Raw genomic sequence first — 27719 nt, forward strand, 5'->3', positions numbered from 1 at the left:
TTTTTTTTTTTTTTTTTGCTTTTTAGGGCCCCACTCCCGGCATAAGGAGGTTCCTAGGCGAGGGGTCCAGTTGGAGCAGCTGCCGGCCTGCACCACAGCCACAGCATCACGGGATCTGAGCCATATCTGCGACCTACACCACAGCTCACGGCAACGCCAGATCCTTAACCCGTTGAGCGAGGCCAGGGATTGAACCCGTGCCCCCACAGATGCCGGTTGGTTCGTTAACCGCTGAGCCATGGCAGGAACTCCGGGAGCTGGCTGTCTTTGAGTGAGAAGTTGGGCTCTGTGGCGTGGGCAGTGCACGTGTGTGAGGGGGGGTGAGGGATGACGCCCTCCCGACCCCGGCCCTGTCGCTCTGTGCCCGTGAGGTCCCCACACCCCAGCCCCTCCCCGGGCCTCCTTGTCCTGCGGGGGCCGCCTGGGTTTGGGAATCCGAGCGCTGGCTCCGGCCTGGGATGTCTGGGTCCCTCTGGGCTGAGTGACCGCAGGAAGTCCCTTCCCCGCTCAGGCCAGGTGGGTGCCGTCGCAGCTGCCCCGCCGTCTGCCGCAGCCCCGAGGTTCAGAGGCAGAGAGGGAGTTGCTGGTGAGTCGGGACGCCCCCTCCTCCCGCCCATTTAACCCGAAATCTTCCACGTGGGGTTTACACGGTCACACACGCACACACATACGTGCACAGACACACGTGCGACCTTGCACCAGACCCTGGACTGTGTCTCCGCACGTGGCAAGCGGGGCGTTCGAAGCGCCGCATCTTGCTCAAGATAACTCGTCCCTCGTCCCTCCCGGGCTTCGGATCCTGCTGGGCCTGAAGACCTAGTGGGTGCAGGGCGGGGCTCCCGGGCACGGGCACCTGCAGGGGGAGCCTGTCGCCCGACGGGCTGGGATGCAGGCAGGTGCGGCCCCTGGTGTTCTGATGGGAAAGGAGGGACGCCTGTCTGTCTCCGTCCGGGTGTCTCGGGGCTGCAGAGGGCACTTGGGGGGACGTCCATCCACAGCGGGCCCTGGGAGAACCTGGGTTCTGATGACCTTGTGCCCGAGTTGGATCCCTGGCAGACCGCGCTGCCTGGCGGTTCCCGCTGCTTGGTGTGCTGGGCCTCCTCCCTCATGGCCTGGCCCTCTCGGTTTTTCCTGTGTCCCCACGGGGGCTCCCCGCCTGGTGGCCCCTAACTGCCTTCCTTGTGTCTGTACCTGCCCACGCTCCGTCTCCCACAGGGAGTGCTCTGCTGTGTCCCCAGACCTGGGCCAGCACCTGCTGTGTACAAGCTACTTGGTCCCTATCCAACAGAGGGCACGCGGTCACCCCTTGTTTGAAATTCTGTGTGTCTCTTGGTGCCACCGGCCGTGTAAATCCTTTCGGGGTTTCAGAGCCGATTGTGGCCTGGCGGCCCTGTCACTCTTCCTGGTGAGCCCTTGCTGTCGGCTGGGCAGTGTGCTGGCCACTGGCGGGGGCACCTGGGTAGAAGGGGTGGCCCCATGGAGGCCCAGGTGTGGCGAGGCTGCAGGGGGGCAGGGCAGGCCGTGGCAGGGCCTGTGGGCCTTGTGCTCAGCAGAGCTCAGACCACGGTGGGGACGCGGGGGCGCAGGGGATGCTTGGCCGTTCTCGGAGAGGGTGCCGCCTGGCCAGGCGGCTGGCTGAGGGCTGCTGCAGTCACTGTGGGCGGGGACGGCCAGTGGCCAGGGCAGGGTTCCCCCCCCACTAACCGGTTCTGGGTGTCTCCTGTGGGCCTGGGTGAGGCCATGCCAGGCCTGCATGGCGGGTGGCTCTCCTGGAAACCTCCGCCCCCTGGGCTGAAGCTAGAGTTGGGGAGGGTGGCTGGTGCTGGGGACCCCCGGCAAGCTCGGGGGCTCAGCGGGTGGTGGGCAGACAGCCCTGCTCAGCCCCTCACTCCTGGGGTACACGCAGAGGGCTCTTGGAGAGGGTTTACCTCCGTGGTCGGCCCCACCCCAAGGAAACTCAGACCCCAGCCTCCACTGCAGCTCCTCCCTCCTCCTGGCCCGGGGCTACGGTGGGGTCCCCGCGGCTAGTCCCTTGCCCTCCCCGGGCCTGCTTCCTCCTGTGGGTGGTGCAGCCTGGAGGGCTCAGTGGGGCTTTGCCTGGAGCAGGGGTCCCCTGACCGACAGCTGCTGCCCCAGGTCCCCCTGGTCTCAGCCGAGGTGCGCAGGCGGGGGCTGTGCCTGCTGCGCTGGCTGCTGCCCTGCAGAGCCTGAGGCCTGGGCAGCCAGGCTGAAGCCTCCCCGCCTCCCCTGAGTTGGCCGTGACCTCCTGGGGCCGGTGGGGAGCCCGGGCCCCGCGGGCGCCCTTTCTAGAATGTCATCTCTCCAGCTTGAGCCCTGGTGGGTCTGCAGAGCGCTGGGCTCGGGGCCGAGCAGGGCGTGGGGTGGCCTCTGCACCTTCGAAATGACCCGGCCCAATTCTGGGCGCCTTGAGGACGAGGGCTGCATCCCGGCCGGGCTCGGGGGATGGCCAGGATGGCTGCGGCCCTCCCCGTCCGCCACTGCGTGTCGAAACCGGTCGCTGACGCAGCCCCGGTGTTGAAATCCGTGCCCGTGGGTTTCCCAATGTCCTGCCAGCCTGTCACAGGACTGCACGGCAGGATCGGGTACCAGGCCCGGCTGGACCTCCCTCTCGGGGTGCCTGGCTCCCTGTTTCCTCCCTGGGCGGGGCAGAGGTTGTGACATGAGGGCAGGGTGACGTTAGTTACCCTGGGCCCACGTAATCCTTGTGACCTGCCCAGTGTACGGAAGTCACATGGCTTTGGAGGCAGGATTTGAACCCAGGCCTCGGAGTCTGTGCCAATGCTGCCCTCTGGGCAGGAAGGAGGGGCAGGGATGGAGGGAGGAGCCGGCAGGCCAGGGCGTGCCCTGTGCCCCTGCGCCCGTGTCCTCCAAGGGACTTTCCGTTACGGAGCCGCCCCCCTCGAGGAGACGGTGGGGGGGGAGCCTTGAGCCCTACCAGGCGGTGTCTGTCATTCTTTGGCTGCAGCGGGCCTGGGGCCTGGCACTGCCCTGTGAGCGGGCAGACAGTGACCACGATGGCTGCAGATTCATTGCTCGTCCAGGCAGTCAGCACCTGCCCGGAACCTCCTGGAGGGCGAGGCTGTTTTCACACTCAGAGCTTTGAGGAGGAAACCGGGGCTCAGAGAGGCCAAGTGACCTGCTGGGGGTGCGCAGCGGCGGGCAGGGAGCTGCTGTGCAGGCCACTGGGCGCTGAAGACCGCTCTCCGGGCTTCTGCTGGGTCAGACGTGGGGGAGACAGTAGAGTGGAAAGTCCACTCTGAGGCGTGGGCCCTGGCTCTGCCTCCAGAGCTATGTGACCTTGGGCGAGTAGCCAGGCTCTCTGATCCCTGAGGGGCTCTGTGGGCTTGGGTGTGGAGCTTGTTGAGGGTTGGAATCGGACTTTCTGGGTGAAGAGGAGGAGGAGGGGGCTCGGGACCGCCTTGCCAGCGGGCCGCTACTGCAAGGAACCTGTGGTCAGGCGTCGCCCCGACTGTGGCGTCTGCCTGTCGCCCGTCAGCAGGGGAGGGGCCCTGGCGACAAGCCTCTTAGGGATGAGGAAGTGGGTGCTCAGAGAGGGCGAGGGGCTGGGCTCAGGCCACACAGCGAGGCAGCTGCTGAGCCAGGGGCCTGTGGAGAGAGGGGGGCCCTGGGAGCCCCGTGCTCTGGTAAGGTGGACGTCTCAGTAGTTGGGTACGGGGGGGTGGGGCATGCTGGTTCCAGCTGGTGGCACTTGGCGCCTTCCCCGGAGCTGTGAGTGACACGACAGGAAGAGTGGCCACCTCTGGAGTGTCGGGTTGTCGCACCTGCAGTGCCCCGGGCACTGTGGCTGGCGCGCCGGGCTCAGCCGAACCCACTGTGTCCTACTCAGTCCTGTCTGCAGGGTTTACTGGCCCACCGTCTGCTGGAGGACACTGGCGCCCAGAGAGGCGACGTGGTTGACTGTGGTCCTTAGCAGGGAAGAGGTGGGGCTGGACGTGGCCCCTGGTCTCCATGCCTCCTGGTACTGGGGGTCCCCTGTGTGACTGGGTGGCCCTCCCCGGGGCTCTGGCGGGGGCGGCCGTCCAGGGTTGGGCATGTCCGCAGGCCTGTCCTGTCCCCGAACTGTGCCCAGAGAGCCCAGGGCTGGGCTGGGGGCATAGGCATCTACTCTGAGTGACACCTGGAGTTAGGCAAGCGGTGCCTCCCACAGGAAGCCCTCCGTGATGTCTGCACCTGGCAGAGTGCCCCTGCTCCTGCTGCGTCACGGCCAGGGCTCCTGGAAGAGGCCCACTCCGGCCCAGCCCTCCCTGTTTCCAGCCCAGGGGAGGGCGGCAGGGGAGGGGACGTCCCCCGAGGGAGTGCGCTGTGGTACATGGAGGGAGCCAGAGCCATTGGCACCGTCCCCTCTGAGGACAGGGACACGGAGACAGATGCCTGTGGCCCCACCCAGCCATGAGGTGCGCAGCCAGGCCTCGAACCCCGATCTGTCGGCTGCAGGCCACCTGCTCGGCTCCCCCTGCACTCGCCGCCTATGGGCCTGGATGAGGAAAGGCCGGCTCTGTGGGCACTCGGTCACGTCCACGGCCTCCGCCGCTTTCTTCACATGCGACACCTCTTTGCAGAGGAGGAAATGAAGGCTCAGAGAGGTCGTTCAGTCTGCTTGGGGTTGCACAGCTTGTCAGCACCTTGGGGTCTCCTTGAAACTTGGTGCTTGCTCAGCTGGTTCCTAAGGACCCTGGTGAACCCTGCGGCCTGTGTGGCCCATCGCTAGCTCTCTCCTCCCCACTCGGCTCATCCGTTTCGTCTTTATTTGGTGCCTACTGTGTACCAGGCCCGAGGCCAGGCCTCAGGGACGCCTGATGAACCAGTGGTGGCTTCTACCCTTAGGAGCCTCAGACGTGGGCTGGCAGCACCCGGTAGTGTGGTGAGTGCCCTTTAGAGGGTGAGCAGTAGAAGAGACCCCTGCTCTGCCTGGGGGAATCAGGAGGGCTTCCTGGAGGAGACGTGGTTTCAACTGGGCAGGAGTGAGCCAAGAGAGGTGTAAGGGGAGATTCAGGCCCAGGAAACAGCACGTCCAAGCCGAGAGGCGAGAGAGCTGCTGTGTTCCTGGCAGTGACCCGGTTCCCAAGACTGGGGGTGGAGAGTGGGCAGGCCCAGTAGCCCCGAGGGCTGGTGAGGAGGAGGGCAGGAGGTGGCTGCTGTGGCCGTTGTCGGCCCGGGCACCTGGGGGACCTTCCTGCCTCCAGAACCACAGCAGCATCTGGGCGCTTGGCGGCTCAGGCCTGGTCTGGGAGGTGGGTGAGCGTCTTCGGCGGAGGGTCCCCTGCTGGGCCTTGGCCCTTCCTGGAGTCCTGGGGTTGGGATGCTGAGGCCAGTTGGTCCTTGCCGGCTGGCGGAGGCTTCCAGGCAGGCCCTGGCCCCGAGTGAGCCCGGTTCATCTTGGGGTCAGCCCAGGAACTGTGTGGACTGGCTGGCCTTAGCGTTTGGGCCTGAGTGATGCTGGGTCAGCCGTCTCATCTTACAGCGACACAGGCGGGTGGGCAGCGCGTGCGGGGCTGGGCAGGGGGCTCCCCACTGTCCTGGGGCACCTTCCAGCCCATGGTGGGGGCCTTCGAAGGGCTGGGGTGGGGGGGGCGTGATTCTGGAGAAAATCCAGTCTGCCTTTGGTTTGGAGAGAACTTTTGGCGGGAGAATTTGTGCGCTTGGCTGCTCAGGGAAATGCTGGGGGTCTAGAAAGTGACCTCCCCCCCTTCTCCCTCCCCCCAAAAAAAGGAAAAGCAAAGCCCAGTCACCCTGCAGCTCTGTGACCAAAGCCAAAGAACGTCAAAGCCGGTCATTGAGTCCCACCGGCCCAAGGTTGGGGCGCAGGTGGCCGTCCTCCCTGTGCAGACAGGTGGTGGCCTCTCGGGGTGTGTGCTGCTTTTTCAATAAAATAGGATACGGATGTTCAGTTTCTATCGGTGTTAAGGTCTCCCGTAGCAAGGAGAGACCCCCTTTCTTTTGGTGGCAGAAGGTGGCATTTGGTGGGTGACCAGGCCCTCCTCCCCCGCCGGCCGGTGGAGGAGAGAACGGCCCAGAAGCCCGGGTCCTGCGCTGGTCACGGCTCTCCCACCTGAGGGCATTGCCTCGTTGGGGGGTTTGCTGGGCAGGTGGGGGGACGCACGCCCGTGCCTCATGCCCTGCTCCCCACTGCCTGCTCGCCTCCCCCTCCCCTGCCCCCTGCCCCTGTGCCCAGGCAGCCTTGGGCCCCGTCTCCCCGACACGGACTGCCCGGTGGCCTTGGGCAGCTTGAACTTCGTATCTCTGAGCCTCGCTTCTCTTCTGGAAAAGACAGTGGTGCTTGTAGGGTTTCTGAAGGAGTCGGGTGAGCACGTGTTCCCAAGTGTCGTTGCGGCTCCCGGTGCGGGGTAGTCAGGAAACGCTGGCAGCTGCCCCCGCCCGGCTGGCATTGATAGATGGACGGGGGCGGGAGGCCCACAGAGCTGGCGGGAGGGACCCACCTGGCTCCCTGCACCTGAGACCCGCGAGGGGACTGGGGACGGGTTCTGTGGGGCTCTGGCGGGCTGCGAGGTCTGGGGGGGCAGGCCCTGGGGTTTCTGGGCCCGTGGAGGGCTGGGGGAGGGGGCAGGACGCACGCACCTCCCTGCCCTGGGCTGGCCGGGCCGGCAGGCGGGCCCATCTCTGAGCTGAGTGGGGTCGGTGTCCTGGCCCCACGCCCTCCGTCCGCCCGAGGAAGGCTCACTGCTGTCCCGGCCTGGAGGCTTTGTGGTGGCCTTGCAGACGCTGGCCTAAGTGTGGTGCTAGTGAGGGCTGGTCCCGGGGAGCAGGGACCCGACCAGTCTTGCTTCGCCTCTGGGACCTGGTGGGGGACAGAGCCCCAGGCTTGCAGCTTCTGAGCTGGGGGACCGGGGGTGCTCCGCCCGCACTCCTGCACCCCGGGGCAGGCTTGGCGCTGGCAGCTCTCTGCCAGCACGGCCGGTCCGTGGGTCCCTGGTGCACTAGCTGCCTGCCCTCCCGTCGCCTGTGCCTCCCCATTCCCGGTGACCACCTGAGCAATGAGCAGGTGAGAATGGGGGTGACCCAGCCCTCTGCACCCCAGGGCTGTGGGGTTGAGGTGTGGAGCCGTGCAGGTCCTCGAGTCGAGCTTTCAGAGCTTGCCCGGTGTCAGGGGTGCGGTGCTCACAGCAAAAGCACGTGTCCCTGTGTCCAGGTGCACCCAGAGCGAGAGCTGGCCCCCCGGGCCCTTGTGTCACTTTGCTCTCCTCGCTGCCCCGCACAGAACCTGCGCTTTAGCAGCCCTGGCCCACCGGGCACTGGTTCCCAGGAGGCAGGACTGTCTCTGTCAAGTTCCCCGTGTGAGGGTCCTGGTTCACATGTCCTCCTGTGTCACTGTCCCTGGCGGCTGCTCTCCTAGCCGGGACCGGGGCTGCGACACCACGTTCAAGGCAGCGGTTCCCCAGAGGTGCACGCTTTACCCCGGCCCCCGGCCCCCATGTCACTGATGGCCTGTGAAGGCGGGGTGTTGGGCGCCCCGGTCCCCAGCTCCATCTCCAACCTGTGTTGGCGGGGCGGGGGGGGGGGCGTGAGACGCATCCTTTTCCCCAGAGATTTGAAGTTTTCCACACCAAGTCTGATTTCTCCTCTTTAAAAGCCCTCCCTGCGTGTGCGTTGATGGCTCACGGAGCCCGGCCGCCCAGACCACCCTGTGTCCCGGGAGCCTGCCGTGCCCCCTGAGACCCAGCAGGGGGCCTTGGAGGTGACCGGTCTGAGCGAGGCCCTGGATAGCTGAGAGGGTGCCAGTGTCGCAGGGCTGGCTTGGAGCTGCACGGGGCCCGCAGGTCCTCCCTGGTGGCATCTGCGTGGCGGCCCGTGGTGCCCTGGGTGGCGAGCCGATTTACACTGACTGGGGATCAGGAGCATGCTTAGCAGGAAGCTGGCAGCCGCCACGCCTTCTGGGCAGGGGCAGGGAGGGGCAGAGAGCACGGGCGAGGCCCTGAGCTCCCGGGGGCGAGGGCGCAGGTGCCAGGCCTCCCCAGGCTGTTTTGGGGCTGCATTCTGGGACGGGTACTGTTGTCACGGGGAGAGAGGTGGCGAGCAGGACCCTGGGTAGAGGTGGGGCTCAGGCCGAGCTTCACCAGGGCCCGTCGAGAGCTCGGTTGCAGCCAGAGCGGGGCACTGACCCCCACGTGCCTGGCACTTTCTGTTCCGCTCCGGCGAGCAGCTTGGAGCTGGGTTTGCTGAGGGAGGCCGGTTCCCTGCACCGAACAGAGGTGTCACAGCCTGGCCGTGTGTCCATCTGCTCCCAGGAGTGGCCCTCCCGGCCGCGGCCAGGCCGCCTCTGCGAGTCCCCTTGAGTCGAGAGCAGGGTGAGAGCCAGGCCATCCTTGGCTGTGACTTTGTTTTGGTTCCTCGAGTCAGATTGTCCTGCTCCATCCTGTGCCCGGAAGAGAGGTCTGCTCCTGCCTCGGGTGGGGCCCCGGCCCCTCGCCTTCCCTCCGGTGGGGGCGGGGCCCTGCCGACATCCGTCCAGCAGTCACTCAGCACACGCGCCGCTGCTGCGGGTCACTCTCCTGCTGACACAGCTCCGCAGGCAGGTCCCTCCCACCCGCACCGCCTGCCCCTGCGGCAGGACTGGGCTTCGCGCCGTTCCCTGTCGTCCCGCGTGTGGGGGGCTCTCCCCTCTTCCTGTGAGCTCCCTGCGGGGGGGTGGGGGTGAGGGGCCTGGGCCGGGGCCTCCTTTGCTCTCTGGCCTCAGGGGTGCGAAGGGGAGTTTGAGGAGGGCCCTGCCCCGGGCGGTGGGTGGGGCGGTGGCCCTTCTGTGTCAAGGCCCCCTCGGGCCTTTGGAGCAGCGGTGTGGCTGCCCCTGTGGAGGCGTTTGCCACGCCCCTGATGGCTGGCAGGGCCTCGGCCCTTCTGGTTCTGGGAGGTGACAGCCCCCCCTGCCCCCCCACTGCCGATTGATGGCCAACACCTCAGGCACCGCCTGAACAGAAGCAAGGCTCTAGCCAAGCCCCTCTTGAGATGGGCTTCCTCGCGTAGGCACCGGGCCAGGGGGCCCCCGGCCCCTCCAGGGTACAGCTGGCCTCACCTGGGGAGGGCTGCAGTCCAGCCTGGGTTCGGAGGCCTCAGCACCCTCCCCTGCCGGCCGACACGCTGGCCTCTGGGCTGATGACTCAAGGAGGGCGCGGGCCCAGTCCCGGCTCCCAGGCCCTTTCCCGCACCACTGCCTGGCCCGCGTGGGGGTCTGGGGGACCAGGCTCCAGCCCTGCAGGGGCTGCCATTCTCGGGCCACCCGCCCAGTGTGACCCCCTTCCTAGGCCCCTCCTGGGGGCCCCTCTGTGGCCGGGTGCCTGGCTGGCCCCACCCACGGTGCCTGGGCCCGTCCTGCCGGCCGCCGGCGTCAAGTCTGGACAGGTGTGTGTGTTCAGGGCGGCCGCCGGCCCTGTGAGTCATGCCCAGCCTGGGAGTGGGGGCGGCAGGGGCCGGGTTGTGGGCTGGCATGACGAGGCTTGCCACTGGCCTGGCATGGGAACCGGCCGTGGCCCGGGGGGGTGGGGGACAGGACCCAGATCAGGGGTTGGGGTCTCTGAGGCCCAGCTTAGTGCCCGGTGCAGGAGCAGACCCTGCCCAGTGGGCAGAGGCCCGGCTCGAGGGGAGGAGGGGGAGGTGGGCAGGGGGATACGGATGCGGGCCTCTTCTGCGCCGGGGATGGGGGGGACCACGTTGTTAGATGTCTCAGGGGGCAGTGGGGCGAGTCTGAAGGGGCAGGAGTGCCCCAGAGCACCCCCAGGCCAGACCCCACCCTCCCGGGCCTGGGCCTGTTGGCCTGGAGGTGACGCTGGCTGCCGAGGCCACTGAACACCTCTGCAGACCCCTTGTACTGGGGTCGTGGGGTCAGGGGCCAGAGGAAGGGCCTCCGTGGTGCTTCTGGGCCGCTGGTCCTGGGGTCGGGGGTGTAGAGCTGCCGGGTCCCGGCGTGGACCGCGGCCTCACCCCCTCCTGAGGGGCAGCACCCCACTTTGTAGCAGAGACAGCAGAGCTCCAGGAGGGATGGGAGTGGGGGCCCCCACTTTGGGGGTGTCGACTCTGCAGGGCAGTTGGACGGAGCCTCTCACCAGTTCTGTGGCCTGGGCACTGGCTGCCCCCCAAGCCTGAGCTGCTGCTCCAGGAAAGGAGGAAAGCCCCCGCCCCAGAGGTTGGACTGCCCATGCGGGTCCTGGGGAGGGGGTGGGGGGCGGCAGCTCAGAGGTGGCCAAGACGTCGAAGAGGCAGCGTGGCTGTGGTGGCGACCCTGGCTGCCTGCAGGGCCTGCTGTTCGGGGCTTAGAGCTGAGCCAGCCTCTGCAGGCTGGGCCACGTCTGGACCTCCCTACTCCGTCTGGCAGGTGCGGGAGGGCTTCTTGGAGGACGTATCCTGGACGGAGACCTAGAAGGAGTGACAGTGCCTGCTCCGAGGGCCAGGGGGCTGGCCTGGGCTGAGGCCGTGTCTGGCAGATGGGCCGTGGTGGCCACAGGGCCCCTGAGGGGGTGGTGGGCCGGCCCTGGTGGGAGCCATCGATAGAGAACCCTGGGCTGATGCCAGGTCTTTCCAGGATAGCGGTTGGCGGCCTTGGTCAGTGGGGCTCCTGTGGGGGCCTTGAGGGGCACCTCCCTGCGGGTGAGCTCTGGTCTCCGGGCGTCTCCTGAGTGTGAGGGGACGGGAGGGCCAGGTGCCGTCTGGGGGAGGGGGTGTAGGTGGGGGCAAAAATAGCCTTGGGCTGCCCGTGGCCGTGGGGGGGTGCTGGGGGGGCCCTTCCCGTCTCTGCCCCATCCCTGCCCCCAGACCCAGCTGGCCTCAGGACTGGGCCCTGGTCTCCGTGCCGCCCCCCAGCAACTCCCCCGCCCCGCCCCCACCAGGATGTGAGTGAGAGCGAGGGGGCTGCTGGCGGAGCCCAGGGGCAGCACCGTGGTGGGGCCGCCTCCGCCCGCCCTCTGCCCTGCCCGCCGCATCGCTGCCGGCCCTGCGGAGGAAGGAAGCTGAGGCTTGGGTGGTGTGAGTGTTTGTTTTTGGCTGGGCTCCGGGGGCTGGCCAGGGCCCGGGGCTGGCCTGCAGCGCCTTGACGGGGAGGGCGAGGCCTGGGGAAGGCCAGGGGGCCGTGGTGGGGCCTCCGGGGGGCCAGGAGCTGGACACGGAGGCAGGTCTAGGGCGCTGGCGGGAGAGAGAAGTCTGCCCTGGGGCCCATCTGCCGGGGGCATCCCTGGGCCAACATCTTGGATGTGTCTGGGCTGGTGAGTGGTCCAGAAGCGGGGGCCGGACAAAGGCCCCTGGGCCTGGAAGGGACGGTAGGTCTCTGGGATTGAGGGGTGCGGGGACCTGGGAAGGCCACCTGCCAACCCCGCCAGCTACACATGGGGGAGGCTGGAGGCGGGAGAGGGGCAGCCATGTGGCCCTGGGCTGGGGTGGGGGGGGTGAGCCGTGTTTTCTTTCTACTTCTGTGCAGTAAACGCCTGCCGTGGCCGCTGTAAGCTGTTGACGGGATGTCGCCAAATGCTGGTGAGGAGGAGAGGCGTGCCTGAGCAGGTCCGAGCTGGTTCGGCCCCCGCGGGCCAGCCCCCCAGGCCCCCGATTCCTGCCCACCTGGAGGCAGCACATGCTGCTGTGGGAGACTCTGTTAGTGCCCGGCACAGGCTTGGTGCTCCCTGAACGCTCGGGCGCCTTCGGCTGGGCCTGTTTGGGGAGACCTGGCAGGGGGCCCGGGGGCACCTGGCTGTACCTAGCGCGGATGCGTGGGCTGCCTGACCCACACGGATGGCTCGTGGGTGCACCGGCGGCGGGGCTGGTGGCGTGCATCCCAGGACTGGTCCTGCCAGCGGCCTCCCCAGTTGTCACCACATAGGTGGGTCACGTGCCCAGGCTGTGTCACCCCCGGGCCACCCAGCCGGTGGGACAGGCCCTGCGCCTGGTCAGCTGGACTTGCTCAGAGGGCACAGAGGCTGGGTCTCCCTGTCACATGCATGAGCCGTGTTGGGCGGGACAAGAGGTGAGACTGTTGGGATGGGCGGTGTTGGGGGGCCTGAGGCTGAGGGGGTGCGGTGGGGGGGTGGCTGTCGGCCACAACGCGACCTCAGCACTGGCCTTGCTGGGGCGGGGGCGGGGGCGGGGGTGGTGTCTGTGTTCACCCTGGGAGGCGGCCCTCCATCCTGGGCCCTGCCTGCCACTTGCGGGGCTGAGGGTGTGTGGGGCGGGGCTGAGCAACCCCCCGCCCCCCACCCCAGGTGACAGGAGCTGGCTTTCAAGGGATGGGGCTTGTGGAGCGCAGGTGAGCCGAGTCTGTGGCCCCAGGGACCTCACAGGCGCCTCCCTCCTGGTTCTGGGAGCAGCAGCCTCAGGTGGCTGTGGAGGATCTGGGGGTCAGTTGACCACCAGCCACAGCCGAGTTGGTGTGGCCTGACTCTTGGGAGTCAGGCTTTGATGGGGGCTGGGCTGTGGTCCTCGCCGCAGGCCCTCGCTGCACCCCTACCCAGCGGGTGAGGGGCCCGGAACTGGACCAGCAGGGAGCTGGGAGCCGCGGAGAGAGGGGCGAATGAGGGATCCTGGCCAGCGCGGAGGGGGGGCAGGAGCCTCAGGACTGTCTGGCTGGGTCTTGCTAAAATCAGGCCTCCGCAGAGGCCGTCGGCGTCACTGTCATGAAACCGCCTGTGCACATGGCAGAATCCCAGCCCCGCAGCCTGGGGAGTGACGTTCCTGGCTCCCCAGGCCCAGAGCCGGCCTCCTGGACCCGCCACTCTGCAGTGTGGCCCCTGGGGTTTCCCTCATAAGCCTTGAACCCCAGCCTTAGTGGGGACCTTTGCAGGCAGGTGGGTGGGTGGGATTCGAGGCCCCTGGAGGGGAGGGACCTGCCTGGGTTCCATAGCAGGTTGGATCTCAGGTGGCGGGTGCGCTGTGAGCAGATGGGGCTGCGTGTGTGGGTGCGCTGGAGCTGCTGGGCGCAGGGCTGCTGCTGGGCCCTGGTCAGCCTGGTCAGCCGGGATCTGCAGCCTCTGTGAGGAGCAGGCCGCCTGGGCCCCACCTGGGCCCCACGGCCAGTGCCAGAGGCTTCCACACATGTTCAAGGGCGGGCAGTGCCTGCCTCCGTCCAGGGCTGGCCTGCCTGCCAGTGTGACCGACAGCTGCCACGGCACGGAGCCAGCCTGCCATGTACAGAGTTGGGTAGACCTCAGGGCTCTGGCGGGCGGGGGCTGAGGACTCCCCCCACCTGCCTGCCATGCACCAGCTGCCTAAGGGCTGTGTGGTGCCGCCTCGCGCCCCCACTTCCACTGCTGGCCCTGGGCTGGGCTGCTGGCTCACAGGCTACAAAAGCCGTTCTGTGCCCGGGAGAATGACCCCGTTGTGTGGCCGCAGGGTGGCCGGGAGCCACGAAGCCCTCCTTCCTTCCGCCTTCCTGCGCCCCCTCTGAGACGGGGGCCCCCACGTGGGGCGCATCTTGTCCGGCTCGGCCCCGCTGCCCTGTCGGTGGGGTCGAGTTGCTCCCCACAGCTCCTGGCGGTCAAGGCTCTGCTCCCCCCCAACCCCCGCTTCCCTGCCAGGCCCGGTGCCCCTGGACTCCCGGCCTCCGGGCCTGAGCCTTTGCGTTCCTGTCTCCTGCAGGAGGCGCCCCCCGCCGCCGTGGGCTGCCTGGGCTTCTTCCAGGCCTCCCCCCACCCCCAGGCCAGGCACATGCATCTGCATGACTGTGCGCTCCCGGGTGTGCTGGCACCGTGTCGGGGAGCAGGCCCCATCCCCACGTCCTCACACCAGCAGCTGGGGAAGCGGGCTCAGCCAGATTACCTGACCTGCCTGCACCCAGGCAGCTGGGCAGCGGTGGAGTGGATTTGAACTTGGGTCCGGGCCTTGGCCTTCCGCTCTGCCAGGCCCTGGCTGGGCAAGGGTCCCGGGTGCTGTGCTGTCGGCAGGCTGGGACTCTCATTCTCCTTTGGGCAAGAGACTGGGGCAAGAGGCTGGGATCCTTGTCCTCTTCCGAGAAGCACTGGCTTCGGCCAATGGGAGCCGCCTGTGGTCACAGGTGTCTGGGTGAGGGTGGTGGGCCGGGCGGGCGCTGGGAAAGGGGAACTCGGCCGCTCTGCTGGGTTCCCAGCTCTGACAGAGCCGCTGGTCCCACTGGGCCTCCTTCCCCCGCGGCTGCTGCTGCTGCTGCTTGCCGACCCACCACGCTGCGTCGCTGGAGGCTGCGGGACCCCGAGCCTTTGGGCCGGGGGCTGATGGGGCCGCCCCCGTGGTGGGACCTCTCACCCTCCCTGGCCATGAGGCTGCACCTCCTGGGCTCTCTTTCGGGAGGTGGCCTGGCCTGGCGGGCGGGGGACCACGGGTGGCTGGCAGGTGAGGCCTGGGCTTGGCGGGCCCCGGGAGCAGGATGGCTTGGGAGGTGCCAGGGCCTTGCCTTCAGGGTGTGGCTTTCACGGCGTGTGGCGGGGGGGCAGGTGAGGAGGGGTGGGGGCAGGTGAGGAGAGCTGGGGCCTGGGCATCACAGCAGAGCAGGCCTTTCTAAGGCCCTGACACGGCTGCCCCAGTGCCCGGCCGTGCTGAGGGCAGCTGGTTCCTGTCCTGATTCCTGCCCCCGGCCTGAAGCCAGGACCACTGGGCCCTGGCCTGCCCTGGGTGTCTGGGCCAGCGGGTTTCGGGGTGGGGAGGGGGCAGTGGCTGGCCCTTTGCCCTCCTTGCCCTGAGGCTGTGCGGAGGGCCTTGGGGTCCGGTGCACCCCCTTTCCAGATGAGGAAACTGAGGCTGGGGGCAGCGGGGACATGTCTGGCTGAGGATGGGGAGCTGGCGCGCCCTCCTGGGCTGGACGTCTGTTCTCGGGTTCCCTCCGAGGCCGGGATGGGCGGGCGTGGGGGGGTTGCTGGACTCGGCTCCGCCCTGGGCCTTAGCGCTGGCTCCCGTGGCCAGGTGGGGCCTGCGGGGAGGCGAGAGGCTAGCCTCCCCGCAGGACCCGGTCCCCTGCCCTGTGGCGCTGATGGGGGCCGGCGCCTGTTCCCTGCCCCGCCCGGCTCACGGGCCCCTTCCCTTGGTTTTGGTTCCAAGGAGCTCCGTCCCTTCTTGCTCACCCTATGGGTCACTCACTGACCCTCACAGAGGCCTCTAGGGGGCGCTTCTCTGTGCCAGGTTCTGGGGGCCGCTGAGCCCCTGGCTGGGGAGGGGCTCCGACAGGACCTGGCGGCCCGGGGTGGGAGCTGGGCCCCCCCTGATCTTTCAGGGCTTTTAAAGCCCCTTTGTGATCCGTGAGCCATCAGCCCTCTCATCCTGTGGGGCGCGGGGCCTGGCCTCCCTCCAGCCATGTGGGCGGTGGTGGACGCCAGGCGAGGCTGCGTGGGGCAGGGTCTGGGATCCTCTCGGTTTTGGACCCGAACTTGAAATTAGAGAACCGCGCTGTCCTGACGGGAGCCGCCTGCCCTCCTCACCCTCGAGAGCCCTGCCCACGTCCTGCTTGGTCAGGATGTAGGGGACAGGCACTCGGGGTGTCCTTCGCCCTCACACTCGTCCTGGGGCCCGCCCCGGGGTGTCCCTTAGCGGGGGGGGGGTCTGTGTTCACGCCCCCTGGCAGATCTTCCTCAAGGGCAAGGACTGTGTGCGCCCCTTGCCCGCCACACGTGACCCTGGGCAGGCCTCTTCGGCTCTTGGCTTTGGGTTTTTGTCCTAAAACAGGTGCCAGAAAGAGACTCTTTCAGGTCAGCTCATCTCTTGACTTGGTAAAACGTTTAAAATCGTGCGGCATGACCTTTGGGCGTCGTCCTGGGCTGTCAGGCTCTGTGCTCTCAGCGTGGGGCAGGCGTTAAGGTTTTGTTTGTTCCCTGGGTCTCAGCCAGGAGCAGGGACGAGGTGTGTGTGAGGGGCCTTTGGTTGTTGCAGCGCGCGCGCGTGTGTGTGTGCACGCACGCACCCGTGCAGGGGTCGTTGTGGTCGTGGGAGGCTGGGCCAGGCACCTGCCCGTCCCCCCGCCCCTGCAGGCGATGGCACCGTTGCTCGGGTCTTGAGCAGGAGAGGACGTGGGCTGTTTGTTTCTCTACACGGAGGGTGCCCTTGGCTGCTGGGTGTTTGTTTGAATTTTCTTTTTTTTCCCCTGTCACCTCCTGCCTGAAGTTGCTGCCACTTTGAGCTTTTCTCAGGGGTTCGTTCTCTGGGAGATCGCGCCGGGCGGCGTGCCAGCACTGTGTGTGCCGTCGAGTCCACTGGCTCTGAGCAAGCCCGTCTCCTGTGAGGTGGACGCGGGAAGCCTTTCAGTCTCTGGAGTTGGTGGCAGCTGTTTTGAGCGCATAGGCCGTCTTGCTAAGTTCAGGGTCTTCCTGCGCCTGCGTCTGTGCCCGGGTCTGCATGGGTGATGGTGCTGCTCTCAGGAGCTCTGACGGAGGCTCCCTCCGGCAGCCGTGGAGCTGGGACCTCTGCCTGCCTGGCTTGTTTCCCCCAGGCCTTGGTGTGGCCCCACCCCGAAGCTGGCCTCGCCGTGGTTCTGGTCACTGGGGGCCTTCAGCGTGGCCCTGGCCCTGGCCGGGGTGCGTGTCGGGCACCTGCTGCTGGTGTGGTCGGCAGCCCCCGCCCCGCCCCCACCCTGCATGCAGGCATACGCGTGCTTCCCAGTCCGTGGAAGCTGCTTGCCGCGCTTCCCGAGGACAGGGGTGAGCAGTGAGATGGACTCTCCCCGGATCCCCTCTCCCCTGGCCTTGGCCACTGCTGGGGGTTGTTGTGGTTGTTGGCGAGGCCAAGGGGGCCCGGAAGGGGCACTGAGGCAGGGAGTGAGCGGGCCGAGGTCCCGGCCCCAGGGGGCCCGAGCAAGGGGGTGGGCTGCTGCGGGGGCTTTGGGGTTTGGCGGCTGTAATGGGGAACCCTGGGTGGTGGCGAATGAGTGGACAGTGGCCCTACTGCCAAGTGACCGGGGCAGGGGATGACCTGGGGGAGGCAGGCAGAGCTGGCTATGGCCTGCCCGGGGCCGGGTCCAAGCCCGCCACGTGTGGCTCTCATCTGTGCGGGGGGTGGGGGCACTCCCGGGGGCAGTGCTGTGCAGGTGGAGGGTTCTCCGGCCCTTGGTCTGTCCCCTTCCTGCCTGGAGGAGCCGGGTGGCCGGGATGGGTGCTGCCTGGGATGCTTGCCGCAGCCCATCTGGATTCTCAGCGCTGGAGGGGCATGGGTGCTGCCTGTTACTTGTCACCCTTGTAGCTGCAGGGTCAGCTGGCTTGTTCCTTCTGCTGCTGCTTCAGCCCCTGATAGGTGCCCGCTGGGGGGTGAGAAGGTTCCCCGCCTCCCGCCCCGAGTGTGTCAGGAACGAGGCCTTAAGGTCGGAGGCTCGGGGATGTGGTTCCGTGTTTGTGAGGCCGGGGCTGGGCGTCCCCTGGCCCTGGCCTCCTGGGCCTCCGTCTCCCGGTGCGGGGTGGGGTCTTCTCCTGTCCCTGCACCTGCTGGGGGCCTGGAGGGGACGTGGAGGGCAGAGCCTGGCACACAGAAGGTCCCCAAGCGGTGGCTGAGTTGGGGGTTGGATCTCAGCCTGGGAACCAGTCCTGTGAGCCTTCCGGGCCCCAAGTTGAGCTGGCCCAGTGGGGACCTGAGGCGGGTGAGAGGCTCAGCCTGGGCGGGGTCTGCCTGTGAGGGAGGAGGACTGGCAGGGCTTCTGGCAAGGCCGGGATTGGGGAACAATGTGGCGGCTGCAGGGCGGCCCGGGCCGCTGGGCCGTCCAGGTGGGGGGTGCCCACGCTGCGGCTGAGATGGGCGGTTCCACGCCCATGGGCAGATGTCGTGTTCTCGGTCTGTCTCATAGGTGAGGCCCTGTGATGGGCACCAGCCTGAAAGCCCTGGGTAGCTGGGCAGGCGCTCTGCCTTCTGGCGTCTCCAGCTGGCCCTGGCCCACCCACTGCGTGGCCCTGGGTGCCCACACCCTAGAGATGCCGAGCATCCCTGCCCACATCCGAGAAACGGCGATGCTCAGAGGGCAGTGGGAGGACTGGGGACATCCCCGGGGAAGGCTAGGCCGGGCCGTGCCGGGCCCAAGGAGCAGTGTCAGGACTGTGCCCTCTCCCTAATGGTCCCATGGTCCCCTGGCAGGTTGGCCACCTGGCGGGGCCCCCTCCCCCCGCCACTCCACCATAGGCTTTGGCCCAAGTGTCTGCAGGCGAGTTCCCGACGCCGCAGGGGATGCAAGAAAGTTCGAAAAACAGCCAGGGCGGGGGTGGAAAGTGTTCCACGACAGAGCTCGCGGCGGGCCCCTGAGCCAGCAAGAGCAACACGGCTCAAAATGAAACAAGAATCATTTCTTTTCCTGTTGAAGAGAAACTGCCTCAGCCAGCCCGCAGGCCCGGAGGCCCCCTCGCCCCCCGGCTGCCGAGGAGCAGGCGGGGTTTTATCAGGAATTCCCCCCTCCCCGCCTGCCCTCCCTGCCGCCGTCTGGGCGCGCACCCCGGAGGTGCTGGGGACAGTTTGGGGGCGCTGCTTGGACGGGAGGCTGTGGCGCCCGGGAGCCCCTGCCTGGCCCCGGAGAGGAGAGGTGAGCTTGCTCCTGGCTCCCTGCACCCCTGTCGCCCCCACGGTGGGCATCACTGCCGGGCACCGGCCTGGGCCTGGAGCTCTGTGCCCGCCACCCTGGCTGGCCGCGGGGGCTCTTGGTGAGAGCGTGGCGTGTTGGGAGCCCCATGGCTCTGGCTCTGGCTTGGGGGGGGGCGCCCCGCCCTCTGAGCCCCGGCCTCATCTGCAGGCAGGGACGGGGCACGGAGCGGTTCCCGTGTCCCTGGCTTCCCGGGGCTCCTGTGACAGATCCAGGAGACTGCGCAGGTGCTGCACTGAGACCACAGCTTTGCCTTGGGGACTTCACAAGCCACCAGGCCGCCAGCACGGCAGGCCGTCTGTCCGGGGATCTCCATTGCGCCACGGCGGCAACAGTGTCACGCACAGGTTCATTGCGGCTGCCTCCCAGCTGCGCCGTGGCCCTGTCCCTCTTGTCCCCCCCTTTCTGGGCCTGTGCTCCTCCCCCGGGGATCCCAGCAGGCTCGGGGGTTTGACTGGGGCCCACCCCCGTGTCTCCCCCAGGCAGCACATGTTAGGCCACTGAGCGGGGGGCGTGACCTGGCTGTCCAGCCCTGGATGGAGGTGGTGGCTGCTATGCGCAGGGGAGGGGTCAGCCCTGCAGGGGTGCAGCCTGGCTGGCTGAGGGCCTTTGGCCACGGGGTTGGAGGCCAGCTCTGGGGACTCTCTGGGGTCCCTTGGCATCTTTCTGGGCAGTTAGCCCTGTGCTGTCCCCACCCGGCGGCCCCCCTGTGGGGGCTCCTTTATGGCACCCACTGGAGGGAGCGTTGCTGGATGAGGCTGAGCCAGGTATGCCTGTCACCTCACTGTTCTGACTCTCTCCCCGGTGCCAGCCAGGCTGGGCCTCTCTCACTTCTGGGTCCTGTCACTGAGGCCACACGAAGCCTCGCTGGCCCCCAGCCATCTCTGGCGGATGCGGGCCCTTTTGGTAAAAGTCAGACTCCTTGGGCCTCTTCTAAGAGAGGACCAGCCTCATACTGGGGGTCCCAGGTGATGGCCACGTGACCTGGACCCTGGGGTGGGCGTCTTGTTGGATGGATGGGTGGGTGGAGAGGTAGCACCCAAGTGGCAGCCTGGCCCTGGCATGGTCTCTCAGTCCCATGGCCACAGCCCAGCCATTGTCCCCTCCCCCCTTCCCACGGCCTCTGGGGACAGACCCACCTCCTGGTCCTGGCCAGGGGCCTGCTGTGCCTGTGGTCAGCTGGCTTCTCCTGAAAAACCGGCCCTGCCTCAGAGGGAGGCCCCAGAGGGACCCCTGGAGTCACGGGGGAGGAGAGCAAGGTGGGGAATTAATACTTTCCGAGGTAACTTTCGGGGCATCTGTGCTGTGGGCAGGATGGAGCCGGGAGACGGTATCTGTGCACCAGGCCCTGGACCCCTTGGGGGGTCTTGTTCCCGTAGCACTTGGGTGCACTCTGGGTGGCCGGGTGAAGAGGGGCGTGGTGCAGCCAGGGGCGTGGGCCAGAGAAGCAGGGCTGCACAGGGGGCCGGCCCCAGCCTCTGAGTGTCTGGCCAGCATGTGTCCCCTGGGCCCCCACCGAGCCCCTCTCCCTGAGCACGTTGCTCTAAACGTGAAGAGTTAGGGTGTGGACGTGGCTTTGGGACTCAGATCCCTCGTCTGTGCCGTGGTGGTTTAAGCAGCACTCGCCCCAGGCTAAGTGTGCAGCTTAGCACCTCGGGTACCTGCCCCAGGGGGTGCCCTCCACGGGCATCTGTCCCAGTGCCGCCGCCCCGGTGAGGGATGGCAGCGCCCACGGCAGGAATCGAGGGCGAGGTGGTATAGACACATTTGGTGACTGTCGAGCCAGGTCTAGTGTGAGGGCTCTGGCCACAGGCCCCTTGGACCGTGAGTTTCTGGAGGGTGGGCCTAGGGGCAGCCTCCTGCCAAGACCCTGGCCTCGGTGCCCCAGGGCACTGGCGCTGTCATCCCTTGACTCTTTCCTGGACACCTTTCCGGCCCAGGTGCTCGCTGGCTGGTCACGGGGAGCCCCTCCTGGCACCCCTTTCTTCCTGGCTGTGCTCCCCACTTCCCCCATAGCGGCCAGGCTCCAGCCACACCTGCCACCACGGGGCCCAACCACATTGCCCCCAGGCTGTACGAGTGTGCTGAGCGAGGGTGGCTGCCACCACTTCCCCTTCCTTCCCCTGGCCCTCCCCAGCCCCGGCCGGCTCAGCGCAGCCATCGGCATCCCGCCCGAAACACCGTCCCTTTGCCACGTGTGGCAAAACCCATCCAGTGTTACCATCGGCTTCTTTGCACGGCAGCCGTTTGTGTGTGCAGGCTGGGGTGGGGTGGGCAGGGCACGGGGCGGCGGCGGCGGCGGTGGGGATGGCGGCGGTGGGGACAGGGTGGTGATGGTGGTGGGGACGGTGGTGATGGCGAGGACGGCGCTGTGGGGGAGGTGGGGAGCACAGCCAGGACATGATGGTGGTGAGGAGCAAGGGGACCGCGGTGGGGATGGTGGTGGGGGGTGGGGACGATGACAATGACGGAGAGGAAGGAGGTGGTGGTGAGGATGAAGAAGAAGCAGGTGATGATGTGGTGGTGGGGATGTTGGTGACGGTGATGGTGGCGGGGATGGTGGTGGAGATGATGAGGTTGATGGTGGTGGTGGGGATGATGGTGGGGGTGGGGACGATGACAATGACGAGGAAGGAGGTGGTGGTGAGGATGATGATGAAGAAGAAGTGGGTGATGGTGGGGATGGCGGTGACGGGGATGGTGGGGATGTTGGTGACGGTGATGGTGGTGGTGGGGATGTTGATGGCGGTGATGGTGGCGGGGATGTTGGTGGGGATGATGAGGTTGGTGGTGGTGGTGGGGGTGGGGACGATGACAATGACGGAGAGGAGAAGATGGTGGTGAGGATGAAGAAGAAGCAGGTGATGATGTGGTGGTGGGGATGTTGGTGACGGTGATGGTGGCGGGGATGGTGGTGGAGATGATGAGGTTGATGGTGGTGGTGGGGGTGGGGACGATGACAATGACGAGGAAGGAGGTGGTGGTGAGGATGATGATGAAGAAGAAGTGGGTGATGGTGGGGATGTTGGTGACGGTGATGAGGTTGATGGTGGTGGTGGGGATGGTGGTGGAGATGATGAGGTTGGTGGTGGCAGTGGTGGTGGGGATGGTGATGACGGTGATGTAATGATGGTGGTGTTCATGGTGGGATGATGAGGTTGACGGCGAGGAGGGTGGTGATGATGGTGGGGGATGGTGACGATGACAATGACGATGAGGAGAAGATGGTGGTGAGGATGAAGAAGAAGCAGGTGATGGTGGTGGTGGGGATGTTGATGGCGGTGATGGTGGCGGGGATGTTGGTGGGGATGATGAGGTTGGTGGTGGTGGTGGGGGGTGGGGACGATGACAATGACGGAGAGGAGAAGATGGTGGTGAGGATGATGATGAAGAAGAAGCGGGTGATGGTGGGGATGTTGGTGACGGTGATGAGGTTGATGGTGGTGGTGGGGATGATGGTGGGGGGTGGGGACGATGACAATGACGGAGAGGAGAAGATGGTGGTGAGGATGATGATGAAGAAGAAGCGGGTGGTGGCGGGGATGTTGGTGAGGGTGACGAGGTGGCGGGGATGGTGGGGAGGATGGCGGTGACGGTGATGGTGGTGGAGATGATGAGGTCGGTGGTGGGGATGTTGGTGACGGTGACGAGGTGGCGGGGATGGTGGGGAGGATGGCGGCAGCAGTGACGATGGTGGGGATGTTGACGACGGTGACGGTGGTGGGAGGACGGTGGTGGGAGGACGGTGGGGATGGTGGGGGGTGGTGACGAGGAGGAAGAGCAGGGCGGAATGATGGGGATGGTGGGGGTGGCGACAGGGACGGCAGTGACGGTGGCAGGGAGGAGGAAGAGGATGGTGGCGGGGGGATGGTGTAGCCTCTGTCTGCTGGACCCGCCATGCCCGGTCACTTTGGCCCCCTAGTCACCTTGGGGTTGGTGGCGTCGTGGTGTCTGTCCCTCACTCAGAAGAGTGTCCTGCTTCTCCCTCGGCCTTGGGTGTCCACTCTGCCTGCCTCCCCGCCAGGGTCCCTGCCCGTGTCGCAGAGGGCTGGGCAGGGCAGTGCCAGGAAGCAGCCCTTGGGAGAGGCCAGCGAGTGTGCTCCACGCGGCCTGGGGGGGGGTGCAGAGCCCCCGTGGATGCCCCGTGGGACTCTGAGCGGTGGGGGTGAAGGAGACGCACCAGGCTCACTGCGCTGCCCCCCTCTCCTCTGAGGTCTGGGCAGGCCCGGGCCACCCTGGGCTCCCCTGGCCCACTGGGGGCTTCTCGGTAGGGCCCCCGAGGCTGCCTGCCGGCTGTGCTCCCGGAAGACCGTGCTTTGAGGCCCCAGGCTCTTGGGGGTGGGGGGGCTGGAGGCTGGAGTTTCTCCTGATCGCTCGTGAGGGCTGTGCTGACCTGGCGTTTCCGTGGTGGGGGTTGAGATTTGGGGCTGGGGGCTTCGGTTGGGAAAAGGGCAGGGTGACCCCAGAGAAGCTGAAATTTCAGCCCAGGCCACCTGAGCTGTCAGCTGACACCTGGCCGGAGGTGGTGAACTGGCCATGCTCTCTGGGGTAGGAGGTGACAGGCCACCCTCTGTGGGGAGGTCGGAAGCAGGCCCAGGGCACGTGCTGGAACCCCACCCTGTGACGGCTCGCGGGGTCCCTCCTCTGGGTCATCACAGCATCCCTGCTGTTGGCGCCCCGTTTTACAGAAGGGCAAACTGAGGGGCAGGCGTCTCCCAGCAGGGCCAGCGCCTCCCTGCCTCCCTGCCTCCCCGCCTCCAGTTTTCCTGCAGACCCCTCCTCCTATGGCTTCCGTGGACGCGTCTTGCCCCCTCCCCTCCAGCCACCCCCGGCTTCCCCCAAACCCCGACGCGCCGTGGTCCACCACAGTCCCGCCGGCTGCCACTTCTCCGTCCCTGGCGGCAGGGGAAGCAGTCCTTCCGGAGGGTGGGGCTGGGGGTGGGCGTCCCAGGAAGCTCCCGAGGGCCCGCCAGCTCCCCATTGTGGGGTTTCGGTTCCGGGGGGGTCCCCAGGCGGGGGCACAGCGTGGCAGGGGTGGGGGAGCAGAGGCCTTGCTCAGAGCCGGCTCTTGGTCTTGCCGGGGGCTGGCTCTCCCGGGCTCTCCCTCACCCCGTCGGGCCCCTCGCCCTCCAGGCCCCGTCCCCACCCCACACTGACCCGCACGGCCTCCTCTCAAGTTCCCGGCGCCCTCCGGCCCCACGGGACACCCCCCCCGCCCCCCGCCGGTCTCCTTCGGTTGGGCCGCCCATCCCTCCCTCCGCTGGGCTTCCTGCTGGGCTGGGCCCGGTGTCCTCCTGGTCCACAGGACACGTGGCCCCAGCCCTGGACCCCAGCCTGTGGCCTGCTCGGACCTGCTCCGATGGGGCCTGCACATTCAGAAAGGCTCCCCTTTCCAAGAGGGGGGTTCCCTGGCTTCCGAGGCGGGGCTGGAGTCCGAGGGGCTGGCCCCCGCCCTGGCCACAGTGGGGCTGGCATTTCCTGCCACCTCCCCTGCCTTCCCCAACTGCCTGGCAGAGGCCGGAAGGGAGTTGGTGGGGGTTCCCCAGCTTCCTGGCCCGGGTTCTTGGCTGGTGGGGGGGTGTCCTGATGGGCATTTGGAGGGGGCCCGGGCAGTTCAGGAATTTCGGCCGGGGGATGTCCCCTCCCTCTCCCCGAGGGAGCTTGGGGCCCAGCTGCTCGGCCGGTCCTGAGGGTGGGTGTAGTTTCTGCTTGCCTATGGCTATGACGGGGAACTCACCACCTCAAGAAGCAGCCTGTGCCCTGTCAGCTACTGTGAGAATGTTCTTTATTTTAACTTCACTGAATAGAACTTTTTGCTCTCATATTGTGGGGCACAGGGGTTACTGTGCGCTTGCTCTGGGCGCTGAGCCTTCCACGGCGTTCCAGCCCTGCTGCATGGCTTCCGTTTCTGGCCTCCAGGTATGGAGAGTCAGTTCGGTGGCCTGAAATGCTTTTTGTGCCAGTTGAGAGATTGGCGCACCCCCGCCTCTTCCATGCAGCTTTCCCAGCCTGAATCTGGCGGTGCGTCCAAGTCTCTTGGCCCAGGTTGGGGCTGCTGGGTGGTCCCCCTGCCTGGACCCGGGGCCTGCCTCCTTTTGGAGGCCCCTGTGAGCTCCCGGGCCGGGCCTCCTTCCCGGAGCCCAGAGTCTCACAGACGCTGCTGGCCCTGAGGTGCTGGTTCCGGTCCGGGAGGGCCCCGGTTCCGAGGGGGAGAGACTGAGCAGCTGGGTTTTGCCCCTCTCTGCGAGGCCCGCGACCCCCTTGGGTGGGGAGGGCTGGGTGTCAGGGGCTCCTGGGGTCGGGTCTCGGCACAAGCCTGATGACCTGCAGCCCAGGCCCGCCAGCCACTGCGCCAAGGATCAGATAAGTGTGTGGTGACTCTGGTGACAAGTCCCTGCAAGTCCAAAGTATGACTTTAAGAATAAGCCTTATCGCAGCTGCAGCTTATCAGCGGGTGGGGACAGATAGTGGCCCGGAAAAGGCAGAGCCTGCGCGCACGTGGAGGCGGGGGGCCCGGGCCTTTCTGCAAGCGGGGTGTGTAGGCATTTTCCCCTTTTCCTCCTAACATGCCCTTCCTGGCCAGAAAGTGTCCAGAAGACTCTAGAAAACACACCCAGCGCCTTGTCATCCAGGATCCAGGACGGTGTCTGGCGAGTGTTCTGCGTCCACGGGAAGGGCCTGGAGCCAGGGCCTGGGGGCGTCGGGGGTCACTGAGGTGGGCCCTGGCCAGGGCGGCCTCCCCCACCCCCCCGCCCCAGGGACAGTCCCCTGGTTTGGTGCCCTTGCTGTTGGCTCGCCCCCGGGCGTGCAGAGGGTGGGCGCCTGCCTGAGGAGCCAGGCCCCTACCTTTGAGTCTGGGGGATTGGCTGCGCCCGGAGGCGGGGGTCAGGTGCCCTCCCGGGCTCCCCTCCCTTCCAGCCCCTCCCTGCACCCGCTCTCCTCTCCTGCCCAGGTGCCCCGCCCTCTCCCCACTGTCGTCCCCGAGGTTCTCAGATCCGGGCCGGGTTCCTTGGGGGGCTGCGGAAGTTTGGGGTGCAGCCTGGCAGCTGGCAGGCGACAGGCCCCTTCCCTCCCTCCTTCCTTCCGGCCAGAGCCTTCTCCCGCCTCTCCCTCCCTTCCTGCCAGGAGCAGGAGCAAACAAACAAACAAGGCAGCAGCTCAGGCCCCGGTGGGCCTCGGGCGGGGGGGGCCTCTGCAGCTGCGTGAGCTGGAAGCCCCGGTGCCCTCGGCCCCGCGGGTGTGGCCCTGGGCCTCCCGTCCTCACTCTGGTTCAGAGCCCTCCCGACCCCCCCGGGATTACCCGGGCAGGACGCGGCGGTGGGGGAGCTGCAAGAATCCTTTTGCGCCCCAGACCCCCGTCTCCTGCCCGGAGGCTGGGAGGAAAGCTGCGGGGGGCTCCCCTCTGGTGGGGCCAGGCCCTCGGGCTTCTGCATGCACTGCCGGGGCCGGGCCCCCTGCTCCTAGCGGTGCCCCCGTGCTCTCGGCTGGAGACGTAGTGGAGGGTCCCCCTCGAAGTCAGGGGGTACTTCTGGGGACCGAATAAAGGGGAGAGGTGTGCACCTCCTGCAGAGAGGCTGGCTCAGAGTCCCCGGGGCAGGGGCAGTAGAGGGCCAGGAAAGGGGACCTTCCAGGTGTCCCAAGGGCCTGGTGGAAATGAGTGCTTGCTCAGCCTGGGGGCACCCGCAGGCTAGGGGAGTGTCCTGGGCAGCTTCTGCGCCTTCCCTGTGCCAGCGTCCTTGTCTGTCACAGGGGGCGGACGTGGCCGCAGGGCTATGTCAACAGACCTGCTACCTGCTTCTCTTCCTCTTGTCCTCTCTCGCCAGCCCCTGGCGCAGACCTCTGGGCCCACGGCGTTCAGCGTCCCCGTGTGGGTGTGGGGAGCCTAACGGCTGATGGGGCTGGTGTGCGGGACCCGTCTTTGCCAGAAGGTGCTGCTGCCTCCGGTTCTGGAATTCCTTAGGCTCACCTTCCAGTTGAGTGAAACGGTCTGTTCCCGGTTTTGTGAAGGGCGAGGGTTCAGATGGGTCAGATGCGGCTCTTGTGCGGGTGCCGGGCCAGGCAGGCCCCAGTCCCTGGCGGGCAGGTGGGAGTCCAGGCCCCCTTCCTGGTCGTGCCTCTGTTTGGCTTGGGGGCTGCAGGGCAGAATGGGGGTCCACGGGTTGGCAGAGCTCGTCTGTTCCCACGGGGACCACCCCACCTCACGGGCTGGCCACTGCCCAGCACCTCCGCGGACAAGTCCGTAAGGCCCTGGATGAAAGCTTGGCTCTGGCTGGAGTCAGGTAGGCTCGAGTCCCGGCTCTGCCTGTTGGTAGCGGTGTCCTGCGCGTGTCCCCTGCACGTGTCCCCAAGATTTCGTTTGTGCCCGTGGCTGAAGTTGGTGAGGGCTTGGGGGCCGTGCACTAATAGGGCTTCTTCCTGCCCCGAGCCAGACACTCAGGACACTCAGGGCACAGCCGCTCGGAAGTTGAGGCGGGCGTCATGCTGGGGCTGTTGGGTGGTGTGAGCAGGGCGTGTCCCCTGACCTGGGGGCTGCGTCGACAGAGGCCACTCCATTGCACCCGTGGTCCCCTTGACCTCCCGGAGGCGTGTGTGCTCCCTAGGGCCTGGCGCGAAGGGGCCCGAGAGTCCGTTTTGCAGATGGGAAGGCTGAGGCCCCGGGAGCGGGCGAGGCTTGCTCAGGACACCCTGTCCCCTGCTGCCTTGTTCGGGGCTCCTCCACTCCACTCTGCTCTGCTCTGCTCAGGCCCGAGGGCAGTGGATTTGCTGCCCGAGAGCCTCTCTCCTGGGGAAGCTTCTACTGGGCCCTGAGGGTGGGGAGGGCAGCCTAATTAGTGCAGGTTGGGGCTTTGAAATCCCTGAGATGAAAGGCTGGTGTGTGGGAGGTCCCTGGCGCGCCAGAGCCGCTGCGGGTTGCCCCGCTCCAGGCCTGGCACATACGCCGGCCCCCTCCACCAGGCCCACCTGGAAGCTCCCCGCCCCCGGGCCGCACACCACCAGGCTGGGGTGCACAGGAATCAGAGGGCCCTGCGGGTCTGGTGTCTCGGCCACCACTGCTGGGGCACCTGCGCAGGTCCGGGTGGTGCGCTGGGCCCGCCCTGCCACGGGCAGCTGTACAGACACGAGGCCACGTTTTCTCATCTGTAAAATGGGATGATAGCATCTGCCGTCGCCGTCTAACTCC

At 67.2% G+C, this 27719-nt stretch overlaps 1 protein-coding gene across 31 annotated transcripts in view; it reads left to right on the top strand.

Annotated features, from left to right (window-relative positions):
* The window catches only part of RXRA (retinoid X receptor alpha), a 98781-nt gene that overhangs the window by 43980 nt on the left and 27082 nt on the right, over nucleotides 1-27719 (top strand). Inside the window, exon 1 of one of the 31 annotated variants that reach the window (XM_021071631.1) lies at nucleotides 3541-3665. The exons of 19 other annotated variants lie outside the window; for them this stretch is intronic. Coding sequence is in view for 2 of the 12 variants with exons in the window: in XM_021071451.1 (XP_020927110.1) it covers nucleotides 14217-14334 (118 nt within the window). In the remaining 10 variants the exon portion in view is untranslated. 11 more of the 31 variants (XM_021071614.1, XM_021071541.1, XM_021071508.1 and 8 more) reach the window with 11 other exon arrangements.

Source organism: Sus scrofa, chromosome 1 (assembly GCF_000003025.6).
Source record: "Sus scrofa isolate TJ Tabasco breed Duroc chromosome 1, Sscrofa11.1, whole genome shotgun sequence".
Lineage (NCBI taxonomy): Eukaryota > Metazoa > Chordata > Mammalia > Artiodactyla > Suidae > Sus > Sus scrofa.